At 37.9% G+C, this 18,384-nt stretch overlaps 3 protein-coding genes across 3 annotated transcripts; 1 reads left to right on the forward strand and 2 right to left on the reverse strand.

The window, feature by feature from the left end:
• Positions 1-3,260: 3,260 nt before the first annotated feature.
• On the forward strand, positions 3,261-6,263 carry LOC126630391 (PP2A regulatory subunit TAP46-like). Its single transcript, XM_050300505.1, has 9 exons — positions 3,261-3,671; positions 3,780-3,902; positions 4,049-4,135; positions 4,288-4,392; positions 4,584-4,745; positions 4,998-5,033; positions 5,127-5,198; positions 5,420-5,700; positions 5,855-6,263. Exons 1-9 carry the CDS (start codon positions 3,570-3,572, stop codon positions 6,105-6,107), a joined length of 1,221 nt encoding a protein of 406 aa, XP_050156462.1. The 5' UTR covers positions 3,261-3,569; the 3' UTR covers positions 6,108-6,263.
• A 2,559-nt stretch (positions 6,264-8,822) lies between these two features.
• LOC126630334 (phytolongin Phyl2.2-like) lies at positions 8,823-10,406 on the reverse strand. Its single transcript, XM_050300420.1, has 2 exons — positions 9,844-10,406; positions 8,823-9,738 (listed from the first exon to the last, which is right to left on the reverse strand). Exons 1-2 carry the CDS (start codon positions 9,991-9,993, stop codon positions 9,226-9,228), a joined length of 663 nt encoding a protein of 220 aa, XP_050156377.1. The 5' UTR covers positions 9,994-10,406; the 3' UTR covers positions 8,823-9,225.
• Positions 10,407-13,143: 2,737 nt separating this feature from the next.
• LOC126627804 (starch synthase 1, chloroplastic/amyloplastic-like) lies at positions 13,144-17,940 on the reverse strand. The gene is made up of 15 exons (XM_050297356.1): positions 17,477-17,940; positions 16,200-16,561; positions 16,006-16,083; positions 15,776-15,900; positions 15,588-15,669; positions 15,317-15,490; positions 14,966-15,047; positions 14,792-14,883; positions 14,645-14,707; positions 14,463-14,552; positions 14,176-14,300; positions 13,986-14,094; positions 13,850-13,905; positions 13,705-13,744; positions 13,144-13,521 (listed from the first exon to the last, which is right to left on the reverse strand). Exons 1-15 carry the CDS (start codon positions 17,775-17,777, stop codon positions 13,363-13,365), a joined length of 1,938 nt encoding a protein of 645 aa, XP_050153313.1. The 5' UTR covers positions 17,778-17,940; the 3' UTR covers positions 13,144-13,362.
• Between the last annotated feature and the right edge of the window lie 444 nt (positions 17,941-18,384).

The raw sequence follows: 18,384 nt of genomic DNA on the forward strand, positions 1-18,384 counted from the left end.
CATTTAGCTAAGCAAATTTGTTGTTTAACTTGCCTAAAATGGGGCAATTTGACAAATTAGAACACCAAAGATGTCGATAGTGAAAATCAACTTTAGTATTTGTCCACCTCATCATTTAATGCTAGTAACGTCATCACTTAATGTTGGTAAAGTCCCTGATAACTTACTAGATGTCTAGTTTTCAAACGTTAGGTAATTATTTCGATATTCAGTATTGAATAATTGAGTCATCAATCATTCACAAACACACCCTTCGAAAGAACTTGATTAAGACTTTTCACCAAAACTTGTTAACTCCATTGAGATTTTTCCCTTTTGGTTCAAAAACTCCATTGACATCAAATCATCAAATTTTAAAAAATAATAATAATAACCTCGTGGGGTTGAATGACTTAAATAAGAGTTCCCTTTTGCATTTAAGGTTCGAAATTTGAATTTTCTACATTGTTTGTATCTGACATGTTGCAAAATATCAAAAAACAGCACACATAGCAGTGCAAAGGTAATATTGATGTGAAATTGGAGAAATTATGTGTCAGAAACACGACTTGGTACACAAGTGTAATAATACAATTAGTTGGAATTTGGAAACTTGGAAAACAAAATTTCCAACTAATTATAATATGACACTTGATGTGCGGTACCGTGTTCACAACATACAGAAAAATTTATGGTGAAATTGGGTGATTGAAATTGACACATCCCAATCCTAGAATCAAGGCGTGCTGACGTGACATAATCAACATGCCCTCCTTCGGGACGGAATGTGTCAGAAATGAATGGTGAAAACTCAATAATGCCATACCTACTCTTCATAACTCACAAGCGGAAAACAAAACTACATTTTTTTTTTAATTCAACAAATTTGACCCCAACGTCGACATGAGAAATTGACTCAAATGGTGAAAATACAAATTCCAACTGCTACAATAATAACTTGTCAAGATTTTATTGATTTATCATCACTATTTGATCCATATCGTCATTTCATCAAATAAATTTTATAAAATCGTCGTTTCACCAAGATTTCTCAAAATAAAACGATTTACTGCAAAAAAATTATTTAAAATTTTAAAATTAAAAAATTAAAAACCGAAAACTAAAATGATTACCGAACAGACCCTTATATTTAATAATTAGAGCAGAAAGCAACCGAGTAGTTCGTCTGCCAACGTCCTTCCCAATCAAATTCAAAGACATGAGAACCCAATATTTTGGCAGGGAAGGACGTCGATGATGGATGATTCATGAACATCTGAACAGAAATATTCGAATATCATGACAAAAATACAGGAAGTTCTTCTGTAACATTCTATCCCTTACTAAACATTCCGGAACACGTTCTGTGAACCATATCCAATTGGTAGGGTACACAATATAAATAGATCCCACCGCTATTTCTTTTATTTTTTAATAAATGATGTTATCTGCCACTTAGTATCACGGTATAATGATATTCCTTTTCATTTGTAAGTGAGAGGTCTTATATTTGATTATCGCCAAATGCGAGTTTGAATCACATTATTGCTAACCTATTGTGAGGCTAAGTTCATCATCTCTCATTAGTGTAGATAATAACCTCACAATTGACTAACAATAATGTGGTTCAAACTCGTTTTTGGATGAAAATCGAACATAAAACTTCTCTCTTACAAATGAAGATAAATATTACTAAACCATAATACTAAGTAGTAGATCTCACATCTATAAGAGCGACGGTGTAGATGTGGTTTACAAAATGTTGTATGCCGTATGCTTAGCTTTTTCTCAAAAGGGTGTGTGACCCCTTTTAACTTCTCACACACCCTTTGTTAATTTCTGCCATTTGATCTTCTTTAATTCAGTCGATCCGATGACCACAAATTAAGAGGGTGTGTATGAAGTAAAAAGAGATGTGTGGATAGCACACCCCTTTCTCAAACACTATTCATGTGCATGTGACAATTGACTTTATTTATTATTATTTTTTATATATTAGTATTAATATTAGTTTTATCAAATTTATATATAAAAAAAAATAAATTAACTAATATCTAAACTACCTATTAACAAAAAAAACTTTTGTCAACCAATTAGCATTAATTTGAAGATTTTGAAAGCTTATTCCATTTTTCCTTCTTCGTTTATATATGATTAATCCTAAATGCAAAAAAGGCTCTTAAAAGTGGGACTCTCATTGAACTCTCTGCCACTCATATTCTCTCCATAATATTTTATAATATTGAAAATTAATGTTGAGGAAACAATGGATCATATTTTTAGGTCTTGTAGGCATTCTCTTTCCTTTTGGAATGGTGTTGGAATCCCTCCTGAAGTTGCCCATTCCTTTGCCCTTGATTTCCAAAGTTGGATGGCCATAAACTTTAGGACACATTGTTCTACCATACATGGTTCACCCTGGAACCTTATCTTTGCTTCAACTCTATGATATTGCTGGAAAGGGAGGAACAATTTTGTCTTCAATAATGGCCAACAATTGCATGTCTCACCCCATAAGTTTATTTTTCAATTTGCAAGGGATTGGTATGATGCCAACAAATGTTCTTCTAGTAAGCCTCCTAGACAAATCATCTCAATCCATTGGATCCGCTCGCCAATTGGTAGATATAAAATCAATACAGATGAGAGTTGTAAAGACCCATTTAGTCACATAAGTGCTGGAGGTTTGATTCGCAATTTTGAAAAGGATTGGATTAAGGGATTTGCTGCTAATTTAGGCAGAGGAACCATCATGGTAGTTGAGTTTTGGGGTGTTTTCATGGGCCTTTCTATAGCTTGGGACGAGGGTTGCATGGATGTGATCCTTGAATGTGATTCTTGGGATGCTGTTATTTTGATCCAAAAACCTATTTTGGTTTCATACCCGCTCTACAATCTCATTATTGACTAAAAAATTGGAGATGTGAAATCACTCATATCTATAGAGAAAATAATGCCTCAGTTGATCACATGGCTGACTTGGGTCATGGGCTATCCCTTGGCCTTCATGTTTTTGTTTCTCCTCCTACCACTTCTACTAATTTTCTAGCTTCTGATTCTATTGGCAGGGCCCTTCCTAGAGCTGTTATTGCCTAGCTTTTTTGTTTTGCTTGCCAGGTTTTGCCCTCCCTTGTACCAAAAATAAATAAAATATAAATAAATATATATATATATATATATATTTATACAAGGTCACAGAAAGTTCATGAAAAATTCTATTTTGAAACTCTACTTAGCATTTCTCTTTCTAAATTCTGATCTACCATCAAAACGACAACAATATTCGCCGTTTGAAATCAGAGTTGTTTGACCCGGTTGCAGACTGGGCGTAGAGATCCACGATAGGCCAACCAGTGCACCGCTCCGCATTCAATTCAGCTCCACGCTAACTTACGCCGGAGGCGCATATCGCCCTTTATAAGCAGGTCTCCATCTCCTTCCCAAAGTTTCTAATTTTCTCCTCTCCAGAGTTCTATGCCCAAATCTGAAAACCCTAAGTTTCAAATTCTCGATTCAACCGCCCTAACATTTCCCGGAAATTAGCAATTGAAGAAGCTCAAACCCACACCAGAAGCTCCTTTTCAAATTCCATGGGAGAATTTAACATGGAGGACATGCCTCTTCCGGCGCTCTTCGAGCAAGCTCGGAAGATCCATGTGGCGGCGACGGAGTCCGGGGGTGGTGTCGATCAGGTACACAAATCCGCACCATAAGCTCATGGGCTCGCACATTTTATTGAAAGTTTCAATTTTTTTTTTTTTGTGTGTAATTAATTTAATTAATTTGGATATTACTATTAGGAGGAGGTGAGGAAGGGATGCAGGGCCTTGGAGAAGAGCGATGAAATGATAAGCAAGCTGGGTTTGTTCTCAGCCAATGAGACCAAGGAGGATATCAGCACCACCAATCTCAAATATCTTATGGTAATTCTTTTGGGTTTAATTTTTAAAGTCGAAAACTTTGAATGTTTGCGAGAAATCGGGATTTAGTAATCATTTGATGGAATAGTTGGAAAGCTTGGATTGGTTTGAATGTAATTAGCCAACTTCTGATGGGGTTTTGATCACAGGTGCCGTATTATCTCGGTGAGTTAACCGAAAAGGTTGCGCAGGATGACAGGATATCGATTCTCAAGTCTTCCCAGGCTAAGTTAAAGGTGATGCATTTTCATTAGTTACTTGTCGGTCAAGCAATAATACATTGGGCTGTCTTGCTAGTCAGTGTCTTAGTATGAGAATATTGTGTTGCATTGGTTGGTTTGAGGTTTTTGTTTCTGTTAAAATTAACTATGACGGCGGCATTTTGTAGGAATTTATTTCAATTTGCGAGGCAATGGAACTTGTTCCGAAAGAGGAGTTAGAAGCATCTGCAGTAGATGGCCCAAATTCACATGTTGATCGAAGGGCTCTGAAGGTACTTTAGTTTTCTTATAGTCTTTCTTCAGAAAGCGTGAAGATCCTAACTCAAATTTCATGGATGCTCATGACTTTAATAATTGCACTTTGTTGTGCTGCCAGACTGTTTTACATGTTGCGTGGCGGAACATGTTAAAGTGTAGTTTTGGTGTTGTAATTTGTTACTTATGCTCTTGCTTCTGTATCCAGATTGCTCGATTTAAAAGGCAAAGAGCTGCAGAATCAAAATTGCTGGAAATTAAGGAGCGGAAAGAGCGAAGAGGTCGTTCAACTAAAGCATCTGCCTTGTCAACTCCTATTGAGGCAGGAGAGGAAGATGTTCTGGATGATGACGGAGAGGAGGAGCGGGAGGTTTGTAGATTTCTTCTTACATATTTCTCTTTACTGACATGTTGATTGGTTCTACATCAGAATGTTTTCATAAGTTTAAAGTCTAATTACATTGGTAGAAAGAAACTTGGGAGTAGCCTCTCCATAAATGGGGGTAAGGCTAGCCGACATTCACCTCTCTCAGACCCTGCGTAAAGCGGGAGCCTTGTGCACTGGGTACGACGACATTGGTAGAAAGAAAAAACTGTCTAATTAGAACCCTTGTTTTTGCAGGCGTGGTTTACTACAATCTCTTTGGCAGTTAGTAAGGTTAGTTTATAGCTTAAAGTAATCCTCCACATGCTGTCGTTTTTATTCACGTCAATTCATACTCATGTCTTTCTGCCATGCAATATTTTTCAGGCTTTTGATCTGTTGGAGATGCTAAAGAAAGAGGAAGAAATGCTTGTAGCTTTTAAGCAAAGGCAATCAAAGGTATTTAATATTAACCCCCGTAACCATAACTTAAGATTGGTGACTTTTACTGTATTATTATCAGTGTTGGTCTTGAGTTCCATTATTCTGTCATGAATTTGCAATTTTTGGTGATAATTAGGGGGGAGAGAGAGAAATTTGTAGAGCATATAGAAAAAGCTGTGTCCTGCAACTTGACCTATTTCTGTTATAAAATCTTTTGTTATTGTCATGTATTTCAGGATGGCGGGAAGGAATTTTATCAAGAAGTTCTTGATGATCGTGCCAAAAGGGCCGAAGCTTGGCATCGTGATGCTGCAACCCGGGTGCAGTATAGTAAACCAGCAGAGCCTATCACCTGTGCAACTTTTGCTCAGGATGTTCTAGAAGGGAGAGCCAGGGTTTCAGAGATGCATGAACACAAGCACCAGCCACTAATATTTGGACCAGCGAGTCTTATTGGTGGAAAGCCAACAAGTGAGAGGGAAAGGATGGCGGCTCAGGTTTTCCAGCCCAGTCATAGGTATGTCTCCGTGTTCTGTTACTTTATTTTGCCAAGTCTAATTTATCATGAGCACAAACGTTTGGAAATATCTGGTTTTCGCGTATGTGTCTTCATCTTTCATCGTGTTAAACATATCATTTGAGATGCTAAATTGAATTTACTGTGCGGGAAGGATGCCGACCATGAGCATAGAGGAAGCTGGACTGAAGGAGATGGAGATAATGAATACGTGGCAAGAGAGGAATGTGAAACTCATGGAAGAAGCCAATTCTGCATGGTACAAGGAACCTATGAAACCAGGACCACCGCCGGTGGGGGAAGATGAAGATGACGATGCCGCTCAAGACAGGGCGAGGGCATGGGATGACTGGAAAGATGATAATCCTCGGGGTGCTGGCAACAAGAAGCTCACCCCCTGTGGATAAAATGGCACATTGGGGAGCCCGGAGATTTTGATTTACTGCAAATTACAAAGTTTTGTATTTGGTGTCGTTCTTGTTGTGTAGACTTAAGTTATATATATCACCCATATATTTATTTCAAAGCTTTTTAATCAAAATGATCATGAGATTTGCATAACACATCATTTTGGTCCCTGAGATTTAAAATCAATATAAGTGGTCCATGAGATTGTCCACCATTCATTATTTTGGTCATTCTGTTAAAAAACTTCGTTAAGTTGAGGGTATAACACATAACTTTGGTTTTTAATATTTGCATAATACATAATTTTGGTCTTTGAGATTTGCAAAGCACATAAGTTTAGTCCTTTTTGGCTAAAAAGCCTCGGCGACCAAAGTTATGTGTTATGAAAATCTCATGAAACATTTTGGCTAAAAAGCCTTATTTGAATAAACAATGTTCTCATATTTGTTCTAAATTTTGTATATCAGATAGGATTTGGTTAAAGTTAAAGGAACGACATTGATGGGGCGACATTGATGTGTTTAAAGTTAAGGAACGACATTGGTTGATCTTCAAAATGAGGGACTAAAATGAAGAGTTTAAGTCGATTTCAGGACCATCTGCAATAAAATACCAAAACCAAATAAAAAAGGTCTGCTTCCGAAGAAAACAGTGTGCCGATGTAAACTGGGTTACCGAAGGGATCATAATGCAGACGGTTGATGCCCGACTCCCGACTGCGAGGTTCTTGAATCGGGTCTGACATTCACACGTGAGATTATCTGCTCGAAAGTCGAGAAATCAATGCATTTGTAATATTAAAACAAGAAACCGCAAATTAACTAAGCACCCTGATATATCTAGTGTGTTCACATATAATCGGGCAATGACGAGTTTTAATCTGCGACGTCAAGCAGTTCAGATTTTTCAATATGAAAAGTGCATTGCTGGAACTGGATCGGAACGCCTAGTGGCTATAGATTTCGAGTATGAACACCGGAGCGTCAAAAGCAAAACAACGGAGATGTTACGGTGGATCGCAACCAGCACCGGTCGAGGTTTTGCTGTCCCGATTCAACCCCAACGGTTTTTTGGCGCTTCTCAATGATCGGCAGCGTAGACTGAGATGACTTTGTGTCGAGCATATATGTTTCTCTGGTCGCAAGTAGGCTTCGGTCCTCGTAGTACGAAGGCCTCACGCTGCCGGCGAAGAGAATCTTGGAGCCGAAGACACCGCAAACCATTATATATGGAAGTTTCGGAGTATCTTGTACGTTTTCTTGGACAGTGTGAGTAGCCTTTCGGCTCGGTCTACACCGGCTCCAATTCAATTCTTGTGGGTTTACGGTTTCGAATGCTAAATTATTTGAACACCAAATCATCATGCATTCACATACATCTTCTAAAACGATTATATAAAGTTGCATACAACACAAATCCTTTTTAATGCAAATATCCTTGGCAGTGGCACCAGGTTAACAAAAAGAGACAATTAAAATAAATATATATTGGTCGGTCAGCAAACAAAAAAAAAAATAAAGAACTTAAATAGCATTGGTCTCCAGATATTGGTCCCCTGATATTGGAAGCAGTAGCAACATCAGCAAGCAAAAACATGTGAGGGTGGGTGAGCCCTAATTGGGATGGATTAACTGCTTTGTAAATTGGTGAAATTAATTTTTCAACCTATTATACCATGACACATGTATCTATATAATTAATTAATTAATTATTAATAAAACGGTTCAGTTTTGTTCCGACCGGTTCTTGTTCCTTCGAAACCGGAACCGGAACCGGTTTGAACCCGTCCTGTTCCGTTTTTTACTCAAAGTTGACTTTTCCTATCAACACGGTTCTTTTCGGTTTTTTTTCCATACGATTCGATGCGGTTTGATGGTTTTTATACCCACCCCTAAGCTATATCATCTGAGACTTTTTTGGATGCTCCAGAGTATCTGGTATTATGAATATTTTAACCCTAAGTTTTATTTAAAAGTACAAAAACTAAAATCTAACAATTAAAACATCAAGACTCCTCAAGCACCTAAGAATTTTTTTAAATAATGATCGAGAAATAATTTCCGCACTCTCATTTTCTCTCTTAGCACGTCTTTTTTAGTTTCTGAACTTTCGATAATTTGATTTAAGCAATAATAACCACAAATGTGCAGGAAAAACAGAGCGTTCAGAAACCCAAACCCATTGGGTTCTACTAAGTTGGCCTATTAACTCGACATCTTCCCTAAGTCGCGGAGGTAATGAAGCAAATGCCAGCAGCGGCGTCCAAAGTAGGCTCCTTGAAGCTCTGAAACTCAACGTTCTTGCACGTCTGCGTGCGTCACCGCAACTGTCAGATAAACCTGGTTTGTAGCAGAACCGGAAAATTGTAGCTCGAACGTCGGTAATGTTTTGCTTCTGCTGCAATTTGGTAAGAAGCAGCAGCTCAAATAGAAATGTTTGAATGCGACCGTGACACCGCCAATCCGCCACCATGTGGTGTTAAACTGTTCCATCCAGCACCAGTAACTGCCTTGACATTCGACATCCTCACATAGTAAGTAATTCATGACTTATCTAACGCATCTACGCAAATACGAGACGCTAATCTGTCGTGGAAGAAAAGTATCCATAGCAGGGAACGCGTTAGACAACGGAATCAAATAAAGAAGATTTCGCTTCTTGATCTTATCTTGTTTTAGGTAAAGAGACTAACCGCGGAGGAAATGGAAATCAAATACAGAAACAGAAACAACTTCCATTAAAGCAAACAAACAGTTTCTATTGGTAAACTCAAATATCAAGACATTTGAGCAATTACAACATCAACCGAAAACAACGGAAGGAAAGTAAAAACAATGCCTGCATAGTGATGATCTAAGTATACACAATTTGATGCATCACTTGAAAACGCTTATCGCTATTTGTATAACACAAGTTATATAGCTTAAGATACATACAAGAAGCTCACCGGAGGGCCAAGGAGAAAGTTACCGGTACACAATTGAAACAGAGCCTGATTGACTTCGCCAACTTATCCCTTCGAGTGCTTGTTTGTAATGTTACAGTATTTTCATCCATCTTCAAAGTAAAGCACAATACAACAACACCGAAACACCAAAACCTCCCAAATCCGCCCGTTCAACTGTCAATGCACTTGAATCCCCTGCAAACCCACAACCAAATCCCAAACAACACGGCGCAAACAAACAAGTCAAGGATCAAAACAACCCAAACATGCCTAGTCCAAACTTGCTTGGCCTTTTGGCGGTCACCCGAATGCAAAAGACCACTCTTTTGGGTTGGCAACGGAAAATCTCTAAACCCGCCGCCATTAGCATCATCGCACACATCCACCTTCTTCTCCATTGCAGTCACATCTTTGCAAAGATCGCCATTAACCTCCCCGGATAACCTCCTCTTCTTCTTCAACCCTTCGCTCGGATTCTTCCCAAGCAGCGGTGTCAGCACCATTTTCTTCCCTTTACTCGCACCAAAGCTTAGATTCCGACTGGCTGCCGGCGAATTGGGCAAGTCCGAGGCCATTACTTTTCGAATAATCGAATCAAACTGGACTTGCAAGCAACTGGGGGCAAAATTATCCCGAACCAAGATCGACCCACTTCCACTAACATCCTCAAAACCGGATTTCAACTGGTTTAAGAACGAAAGCGCCTCGGAGTCATCGAGATCGGCATCGGAGATAGCGAAATACACAAAAGGGTCATGAAATGAGAAAATGTAAGTCCTTTTTCTTACCGTGTGACTGAACATGGAATGATGGGGAGGGGCTACCTCCACGCATTGCTGCGCTAACTTTCCGAGACCCGGCTCTTTCGAAAACTCGCCGAGAATCATGACCTTGTGGGCAATGCAGGCGTAGAAAATCAGATCCGGATTCGAAATCATCGATTCTTTCTTCCCACCAAAAACAAAACTTTTGAATCTTTTCAATCGGAGATTCAATGGATGAAGAACAAGATGTGATTTCGATCCCTTTCGTGGGTGTTCGATTCGGAAAGATCGAATCTTTCGAATCCCCACGACGCCGAAACGTTTCTTATGAGTTTCTCTGCTGCTTTCTCTCTCCCTATACCATTTCCCGGAGGATCGGATTTTGTTTTGTTTCTTTCTCTCTCTCTGTAAAATATCTAGGGTTTAGTCTCCTCCGATTGAAGGGAGGAATCAACAGTTGAAATGCGTTGGAATTGAAGGGAAAAGAAACGGAATGACGGCTGGTTTAATCAGTGCCCTCGCGGGAAGGATTTATTACGGATGTACCCTTCAACATGCATATTAAGCGATGCTGGCAACTTTCTCACATATAAAACTTCTCGTCTTTCTTACTTATTAATATAATGTTATTTGATAATCATAACTGTTCTTGTTTTTCTTACTTATATCTATATAATGTTGTTTGACAGTCAGAATCGTTCATATTATAAATTATTATTTCAAAATCAATTTTGTAAAAAAGTATTAAAGCATAAATCATTTAACCGTTCAGTTATAACATGCTCTAAATTTTAATATTTAAGTGAAAATATGATGTGTCTATTTATTGAATAACAACTAGATGACTAAATTTTTTTTAAATTTATTTAATTTTTTTTTATAGATGATCTTTATAATGATCTTGAAAATAAACAGTTTTTAGAGGTAGCAAATCAACTTATTTAGTTGTTAGTGGCTACTCATTAAGACTGATTTAGTTTGATTTCACATTACATCATTATCACTACTATTAATCTCATCTCTATATTACCGTTATTTCAAATTAAACAGATCTTAACGAATACTCATTAAGACACATTCAGTCTAATTCACCTTACATCATCATTAACATTACCAATCTTATTTCTATATTATATTAAACGGATCATAACAAGTGCTCATCAACAACCAATAAGTTAATTTGCCACTCTAAATCTTCATCATTAAAAAAACATTGCAGAACGAGAAACAAAATCGAAAGTGTTCAAATCAAAAGGTCGTTAGTATTTTTATTTTATTTTTATATTATATTTTCAGTAGAAAAAAGAAAAAAGAAATCAGTTTTTTAGTTGATTGATACAATGTAATTTTATTTTATAATGTGCAACGTGGAAGGCTCACTCGGTGCTTGCTGGCCTGGTTGATGCAGGCAATCACATGTTATCTTTTGTTTATATTTTGGTGTGGGGCACGAACTTGTATGCTTCCGGTGGCGGTGCTTTGGCAGAGAGAAAAGTGTATTGGTAAATGATTTTTAGGTTTTATTCGAAGAAACTGCCATAAAAAGAAATTTTAAATAATTGTTAGTTGTTGACAAAAAAAAATGACTCCTTCAATATGATAATTTTTTTATTCATATTATTCAAACAATAATTGTGATTTGTTTATAAAAAAGAATCACTCTTCTAACGTTTGAATTAAATAAATCAAAAGATAATCAGGAGCATAAAAAAGAAAATGTGTAGGATACATAGGGGTTGATTAAAGTGGTTAAACTAGATAAAAGAGAATGATAGACGATTGACAATGAACAACGTAAGAAAAAAAAATTATGTTCAACAATAAAGTATACTGCGATAAAATATAAAAAGGAGTATCGTTTAAAATAGGGATGTACTATCCACACATCCCAAATTACTTCTCACACATCCCTTGTTAATTTATGTCCATTGATCTTCTTCAATTCATCCGATCCAACAGCCGAAAATTAGAAGGGTGTGTGAGAAGTAAAATGGGGTGTGTGGATATCACACCCCTTAAAATATTTGGATTGCTTGAATAGGGTTTGGGTGATTTTATCTTTCCTCATACTATAAGAATTAGGTTTTTTTTCTCTAGTTAATTAGGAGTTCTTTTAATTGTTAGGAAAACTAATGAAAATGGCTTGAAAATTTTGAGTTTTAATGATAAGGACAAAATAAAGGGTAAAGTGAATAGTACCATGATTGACTTTTTAGTGTAAAAATGTGATTTTTTTGTTAAAGTGAACAGTACCGCGAATTGTTTTATTAAAACTCCCTTTATTGTTTCCTTTATTCATTAGATTTCCATTGACTATTAGAATTAGCGTTTGATGCCTATATAAAGAGGTTTATCTTGGAGTTGTAATTCAGATTAACTTGTAATTTGAATTAAAGATAGAATTTATAAATTGACATGCACCAATTATCTTGTTTGGATTCATAAACATAGAAATTTAGAATTTCCGTATGGAAAAAATTTGGAATTTGGGACCTCTAATTCTCAAGTTTAAATTACATGTAAATAGGTGTCATTTACAAATTTCTATGATTGAGAGTTTAAAAACAACAAAATTCCGTATTCAATTCCATTGTTCTTTTAGATTAGCTAAACAAGAAAATTCACAAATTCTATAGAATAAAATTCCATCATTTAAATTTCGGTTATTTTAAACTTCCTTAATAATCTTAAATTTCTTCATTCAAACATAATGTAATTGTTTTCAATTAACTTTAGAAGCTTTCTTCATTTTCCGATAGACTCCGAAATACTGAAGAATTTCTTCATCCAAACATAATGGGGTGTGTCGATCCTTCTTATTTTCCCAGTGTGTTAGAAAGTAGATCGGTCACGTCGAAAAAATAGTGTTAAAACTAGAATTTGATATAGAACATGTTATATTGAGGACAAAAGTTTTATAATATAACTAGATGAATAATTATTATTTTCATCTAAAGTATTTTGAATAATCCATCTTTCTAGCAGAGAAGTCAACTTAGGACCTTTCTTCTTCTTTGTTTATAGAGAAATTTTCCATGTGTCGGAAATATAATCTGATTTATTAAGTATCATGAAACAATTAGTGACAAATTTTTTTTTTTTTAAATTCAACCAATTATATTATCGTATCAAACCTCATAGGAGTTGACTTTCTTAATTTTGCAGAAACCAACGGGAGGAAGCAAATCATTTAGAACAAATAAATAGATCCCATTTCTTCTGCTAATTAAAGTATACGTTTAAAAATGTCTCTACTAATTAAGGTTTAAAAGGTTGAGATTGCTCTTAATTATCTTATGTAATGGGGAGTGAAACTGCAGGATGCTTATTAATTTGCACTCACTAAAACGATTCAGAACTACATAGTTTTGCTCCTGTATATACCTACCGTGTCGACAACCGAAAACAATGAACACGACACGAAAACCTTCTCTGTTGTAGTGTGTTTGATCTCTCAGCCGACGGATAATAAATAGAACTGAACCGTGAAATTTTTTGGACGTTGTTCTTCATCTCTCGGGTGTTCTTTTCTGTTTGAGACGTTTACTTGACGTAGGGTGGATCGATGAACGCCCATTCGAAGACCTGCTCGTACTTGATTGCAGCGCTTTCCCATGTGAAGTCCCTCTCCATGCATCTCTTCATCAATCCCTCCCAGGAAGGCTTGTACTCTGTGAAAGTCCTACAAGCAAGTCTTAGTGCCTGCAATGTATTAACCGCGACCCCGTGAGTCAGTACGGTGAAAAAGATATACAACATTTGGTTTAAGTTGAATAAACTCCGCAAGACTATATGAACATCCAATTTACTCGATTCTTTGATATAGAACACGGTAATAATCGATGTTTGGGTTTTAAAAACGAGAGAAGTAGCAGAAAAACTTACCGCCAGCATACTCTCTTTCGTCAATGGAGAGAAAGTCCACCTGACAATATAATCCACAATGATGCTATAAGTAACGATGCTACGAAACTTTTGTAACGAGAAACTGTCAAAGAAATGCATCAAGCAATAGAGTTGAGTAACATACCCTGTCCCGTCACCTTGGCCTCCTTTAGCATATGGATTGAAATTCATAACTGTATCCTGGAACACAACAGAAATCGTCAGAGAAAGAGGCCGCGTGATGAAGAACCGGATTTCATTTTTCAAGTATTTAAACTCACTCTAAGTCCTCCTGTGCTATGAACCACTGGTACAGTTCCATATCTCATTGCATACAGTTGATTAAGTCCACAGGGCTCAAATCTTGACGGCATCAAGAGTATGTCGCAGCTGGTAATTACAGGATCAGGGTCAGTATGATGCACGTATATAGTAAACGTCTAAACAATGAAACACGAAATCTTGAATTACCCTGCGGTTATTCTATGAGAAACTGGGACGTTAAATCCAACCCAACCCCGGAATTTATCTTTATAAGTTGCTTCTGTTGCCCTCATCCAATCTTCACACAGTGGATCCCCAGACCCCAGCATAACCTGAAAAATATTACATACGTATAGTTGAAACAAAGAGCATTTATAAACCGTAGTTTGTGCTACAAAATTTTTCGGCAGAAACTAAAAAAGTTAACTGTTGAAAGTTGGGAGCAAGCTAATTAAAATAACAATACCAAAATCAATGAAAGGAGAAAGACTCACAAATTGCACGTCATCTTCCATAAGCTGTGGCATTCCTGACTGAATCAGGTCAATACCTTTCTGGTGGTCCAGTCGGCCAATGAATCCAATCTATATGGTTCAAAACTTGAATCGGTATTAGGAGCGGAGTATTTTTGTTATTGAAACATAGCATAATTAGACAGCAATGTTTTATGTCTTACCAATGGGCAATCCGGCCTAATGGGAAGATCTAATTCCTTCTGCAAAGCAAGCTTGCACTGAACCTGCAGCCCGCACACAAGAAGGGTAAGCGGACTATAGTATAATAATACCATAACACCCCCATACTAAATGACAGACTTAGCCACCTTTCCGGAAAGATCATCAGCAGAATAGCGGGAAGCAATGTGTACATCAGTAGATGGGTTCCATTCAACCACATCAACACCATTCGTTATTCCTGTCAGATGGTATTATTCCGTTAATTGAGAGTTAGGCACATAGAAAGTTAGACAATGAGAGATGAAGTTCAAGTAACGTACCAGTGAGAACACTCTTTCTACTGCTTAGTAGCTCATTTAGACCATATCCACCTTCAACAGTTGTTATTTCCCAGGAGTAGCCCTACAATTCGAAGGCATAATTTAATCATGAGAAAGAAGAAGAATAGCATGATGAAAAATAAGGAGGCACATGTCCATTAGGAAGGTGTTAGAAACGCTATCATCTTCGTTGTACAAGTGCCTAAACATTTTGCAATCATGATTATACGAACAAGATTATCTCACCGTAGCATTAATCAATTAAACATTTCCAGTTCTAAACATGCAATGAGGTTGAAAATAGTGTTTCATTAAATGAGACACGATGACTATATATGGAATACAACTGACCTCACTGACTGTCAGAATCCGATCACATGTCACAATTGCACCCTTCAGGATGTTTACTGCTTCACCTGTGTCAAGAGCATGGGTCCTTGCCCATGTTGGAAACACCCATTCCAGTGCTCCATACCACTCTGCAGGTAGCCCCAAATTCTTGTATGTTACTCCCGGTTCCACTCCCTTGCATATTACAAGACAACGTTTAATAAAGTTGATCGGATATACGACTGAAGATTGATAACAAAACAAAACAAAAAAAGGAAGAAAAAGCATCAACCTGATGTGCAAGGTTATGAATTACAAGAACACTTCGTGCGTCCTTATAAACCCCATATGGACGATAATTGGCAGCCAAAAGCCTGAATCAGAGGGACATGTAATCATCAGATCTCCACTATCAGTTTGTTTACCCGATTTAAAACAAAATCATATAGCTAATCCATTTAATTGGTTGAAACTACTTACAGTGGCACAAGGCCGGCATGCCAGTCATTGACCATGAACAGGCTTTTCTCGCCATAGATGAACCCTCCCAGTGGAAGCACTAATGGTGCTTCACACGCTGCATGGCAAAGTAAAGTGAACCGAAACTGTAAAACCAAATGAGAATAAAACGTATCATTATTCGTGAATAAAACAGGACACTACTTAAATGATCTATCCACTACGTACAACTTTTCAGTCTAAAACCATACCTGATTGTCACCAAATGCACCAAAACTGTCGCCGTATGGATTTCCAGGTCTGTGGTATGACGGGTGGTCCACGAATACCTAAAGAAGATTCGGAAAGAGGTCATCATTGGCAAGAGAATTCTATCAGTCTGGAGAAGGCCAAACTGTTTAAAAATGGATAAACTAGAACATGCGAAATATCCCCAATATCTTACCCAATCAACACCTGCCCTATATTCATGGAAGAAAGAAACTTCTTGCTCTCCACCAAAGCAATAAACCTTGATGCTTGTTTCCAAATCAACAGCACCAGAATATTTCTGGTCTGCAGCAGTACCGTTTTGGTACTTAGGAGAAACAACCATAACACGGTGTCCACGTGCCGCTAGAACAATAGGCAAAGAACCACAGACATCTCCTAAGCCTCCCGTCTTAGAATAAGGCGCAGCTTCGGCAGTAACAAACACAACATTGTGTGTTACACTTGCTTTGGACGTTTCTTTGCCATCTATTTCCACTGATTCTTCCATTCCAACAGAACTAACATCTTCGGGCGAGTCACTGACTTTGGTTTCACCTGAAGTAAAATATCAGACGGGTCCACAAATAATTCATAAAAAAAAATTAGAATATGTCGACATGCCGGGTTTGGAATTACTCATCAAAATATGCAGGATCACTCCATTCGACCAATGAAAATGCAGCATTAGATTATGAACGGGACAATGTACATGCTATGAGGTCCCGATATGGGACCAAGAGTGGAAAAAATACAATCTGAGGTGGAGACCACATAAAATGCAAGGACCTGGAGTCCTCATGTGCAAATTGACGTGGACATCCAAAACCAAGACAACCACAGACAAGTCAAGATTCCACCAAAAACCACTACTAGTGAATGACCCCAATATACTAAAAATAGCAAATTTTGACACATCACACGTCTCTTATCTAACCAAAAACAAGGATTTTTGGGAGAGATGGGTTAGTCCAAGTTGGCCAGCACGGTAACTCTCCTAGTAAATTAAGGTAGTTTAGAATATCGCTTTGCAAACAAAAAGTAATGATTTTTGGGGGGTTAGTCCAAGTTGGCCAGCACAGTAACTTCCCTCGTAAAGGTAGTTTAGAATATCGCTTTGCAAACAAAAAGCAATGATTTTGAGGACTTAATTTGGGCAAACAGCAATTAAAATCTAGAGTACATTTACTCCACATTCACTAATCAATGCATCAAATCAAACATGTATCAATATTTCCAGTTTGTGTCTCCATCAGCGTGCCACACAATGTGATCAACTTAAACCTTTCTGCATTCAAGGTTTTTTAAGTCCAATTTTTAAAAAACTAATCAGGTTTAACCCTTAATTCAGGTTTTTTTAAATCCAAAAACTACTTCAAATTTCTCAAAGAATCCATGAAACCAATTTAAAAACAGTGTAAAAGCAGAAGAATTTATAAATAAATAAGCAAAATTGGAAGCCTGAAAACTTACCGTTGGGAGGAACCAAGTTAAACCCAAGAAAGGCGCCGGAATCGTCTCTCTCGGCGCCCAAAAAAGCACCCTTTTCGTCCTTCTGCTGGTCTTCGACCGCAGAAGCGCCGTCCTGCTCGCCGCCGCCAGTTCCGCCGGCAACCGACGCTCTGAGCCGCAGACCGACTCTTCTGCACCGTCTTTTCCACAGGGGAGCAAAACCCAGTTGCCCAATCGCCTGGCGGTTCGCGAACTTAGTTGGAACCGGAATTAAGGACGACGATTTGCATGGGATTAAGCTACTGAATTTCAGAGACTCCATTAGAGCTCTAGAGAGAGAAAGAGAGAAGCGGAGTGTGTAGAGAGAGAAAGGACCCGAGTCCGATATCCGCCGGAAGGAAACGAGAATTACGTCTGACAGAACGAAGAAAAAAAAAACCTGGAAAAAATAAGGATGTCTCACACAAACAAGGAACTACGTACCACCTGTAGGGATCAGATACGTGAGATCCAGAAAAAGCGCGAAACCCAGAACATTGATTCCCTGTTCCGCACCACATCCCCGTAAAACCCTACGCCCATTAAGATGATTCCACGTGTTGGCCAACGAAAGACAGATGTTGAAGCGTCGGACGTGGCAGGATCGCGACCGAGGAGGTGGTTGTGGTGTCCGATAGGGACGCAGGGGATTATGGTTCGGCTTGCAGAGGTGACGTGGTCGGGAAGGTACACGTGTAAAGTTGTAATTGGCGAGGACTGAGGTGTGGAGTGAGAGACACGTGATGCCAAAAGTAAAGTTTGCCGAAACTTGAAATCTGCAGCCTTTTTAGTGCAATTGTTAAAGACTCGAACAATTTGGTCCCTTCACGAGATTTGCATTTTAAAATAGGTTAAAGTATAAAAAACTACCTTAATTATTGGTGTCACGA

Source organism: Malus sylvestris, chromosome 7 (assembly GCF_916048215.2).
Source record: "Malus sylvestris chromosome 7, drMalSylv7.2, whole genome shotgun sequence".
Lineage (NCBI taxonomy): Eukaryota > Viridiplantae > Streptophyta > Magnoliopsida > Rosales > Rosaceae > Malus > Malus sylvestris.

Excerpts from the sequence above, each read along its gene's own strand:
- LOC126630391 (XM_050300505.1), top strand. The coding sequence starts at position 3,570 with ATGGGAGAATTTAACATGGAGGACATGCCTCTTCCGGCGCTCTTCGAG. Across the intron at positions 4,136-4,287 it reads CTTCCCAGGCTAAGTTAAAG|GAATTTATTTCAATTTGCGA; the intron begins GTGATGCATTTT and ends GGCATTTTGTAG. Across the intron at positions 4,746-4,997 it reads ACGGAGAGGAGGAGCGGGAG|GCGTGGTTTACTACAATCTC; the intron begins GTTTGTAGATTT and ends TTGTTTTTGCAG.
- LOC126630334 (XM_050300420.1), bottom strand. The coding sequence starts at position 9,993 with ATGATTTCGAATCCGGATCTGATTTTCTACGCCTGCATTGCCCACAAG. Across the intron at positions 9,739-9,843 it reads ATTCCATGTTCAGTCACACG|TTGAAATCCGGTTTTGAGGA; the intron begins GTAAGAAAAAGG and ends TTCTTAAACCAG.
- LOC126627804 (XM_050297356.1), bottom strand. The coding sequence starts at position 17,777 with ATGGAGTCTCTGAAATTCAGTAGCTTAATCCCATGCAAATCGTCGTCC. Across the intron at positions 15,670-15,775 it reads CATGCCGGCCTTGTGCCACT|GCTTTTGGCTGCCAATTATC; the intron begins GTAAGTAGTTTC and ends CCTCTGATTCAG. Across the intron at positions 13,522-13,704 it reads CGAAAGAGAGTATGCTGGCG|GCACTAAGACTTGCTTGTAG; the intron begins GTAAGTTTTTCT and ends AATACATTGCAG.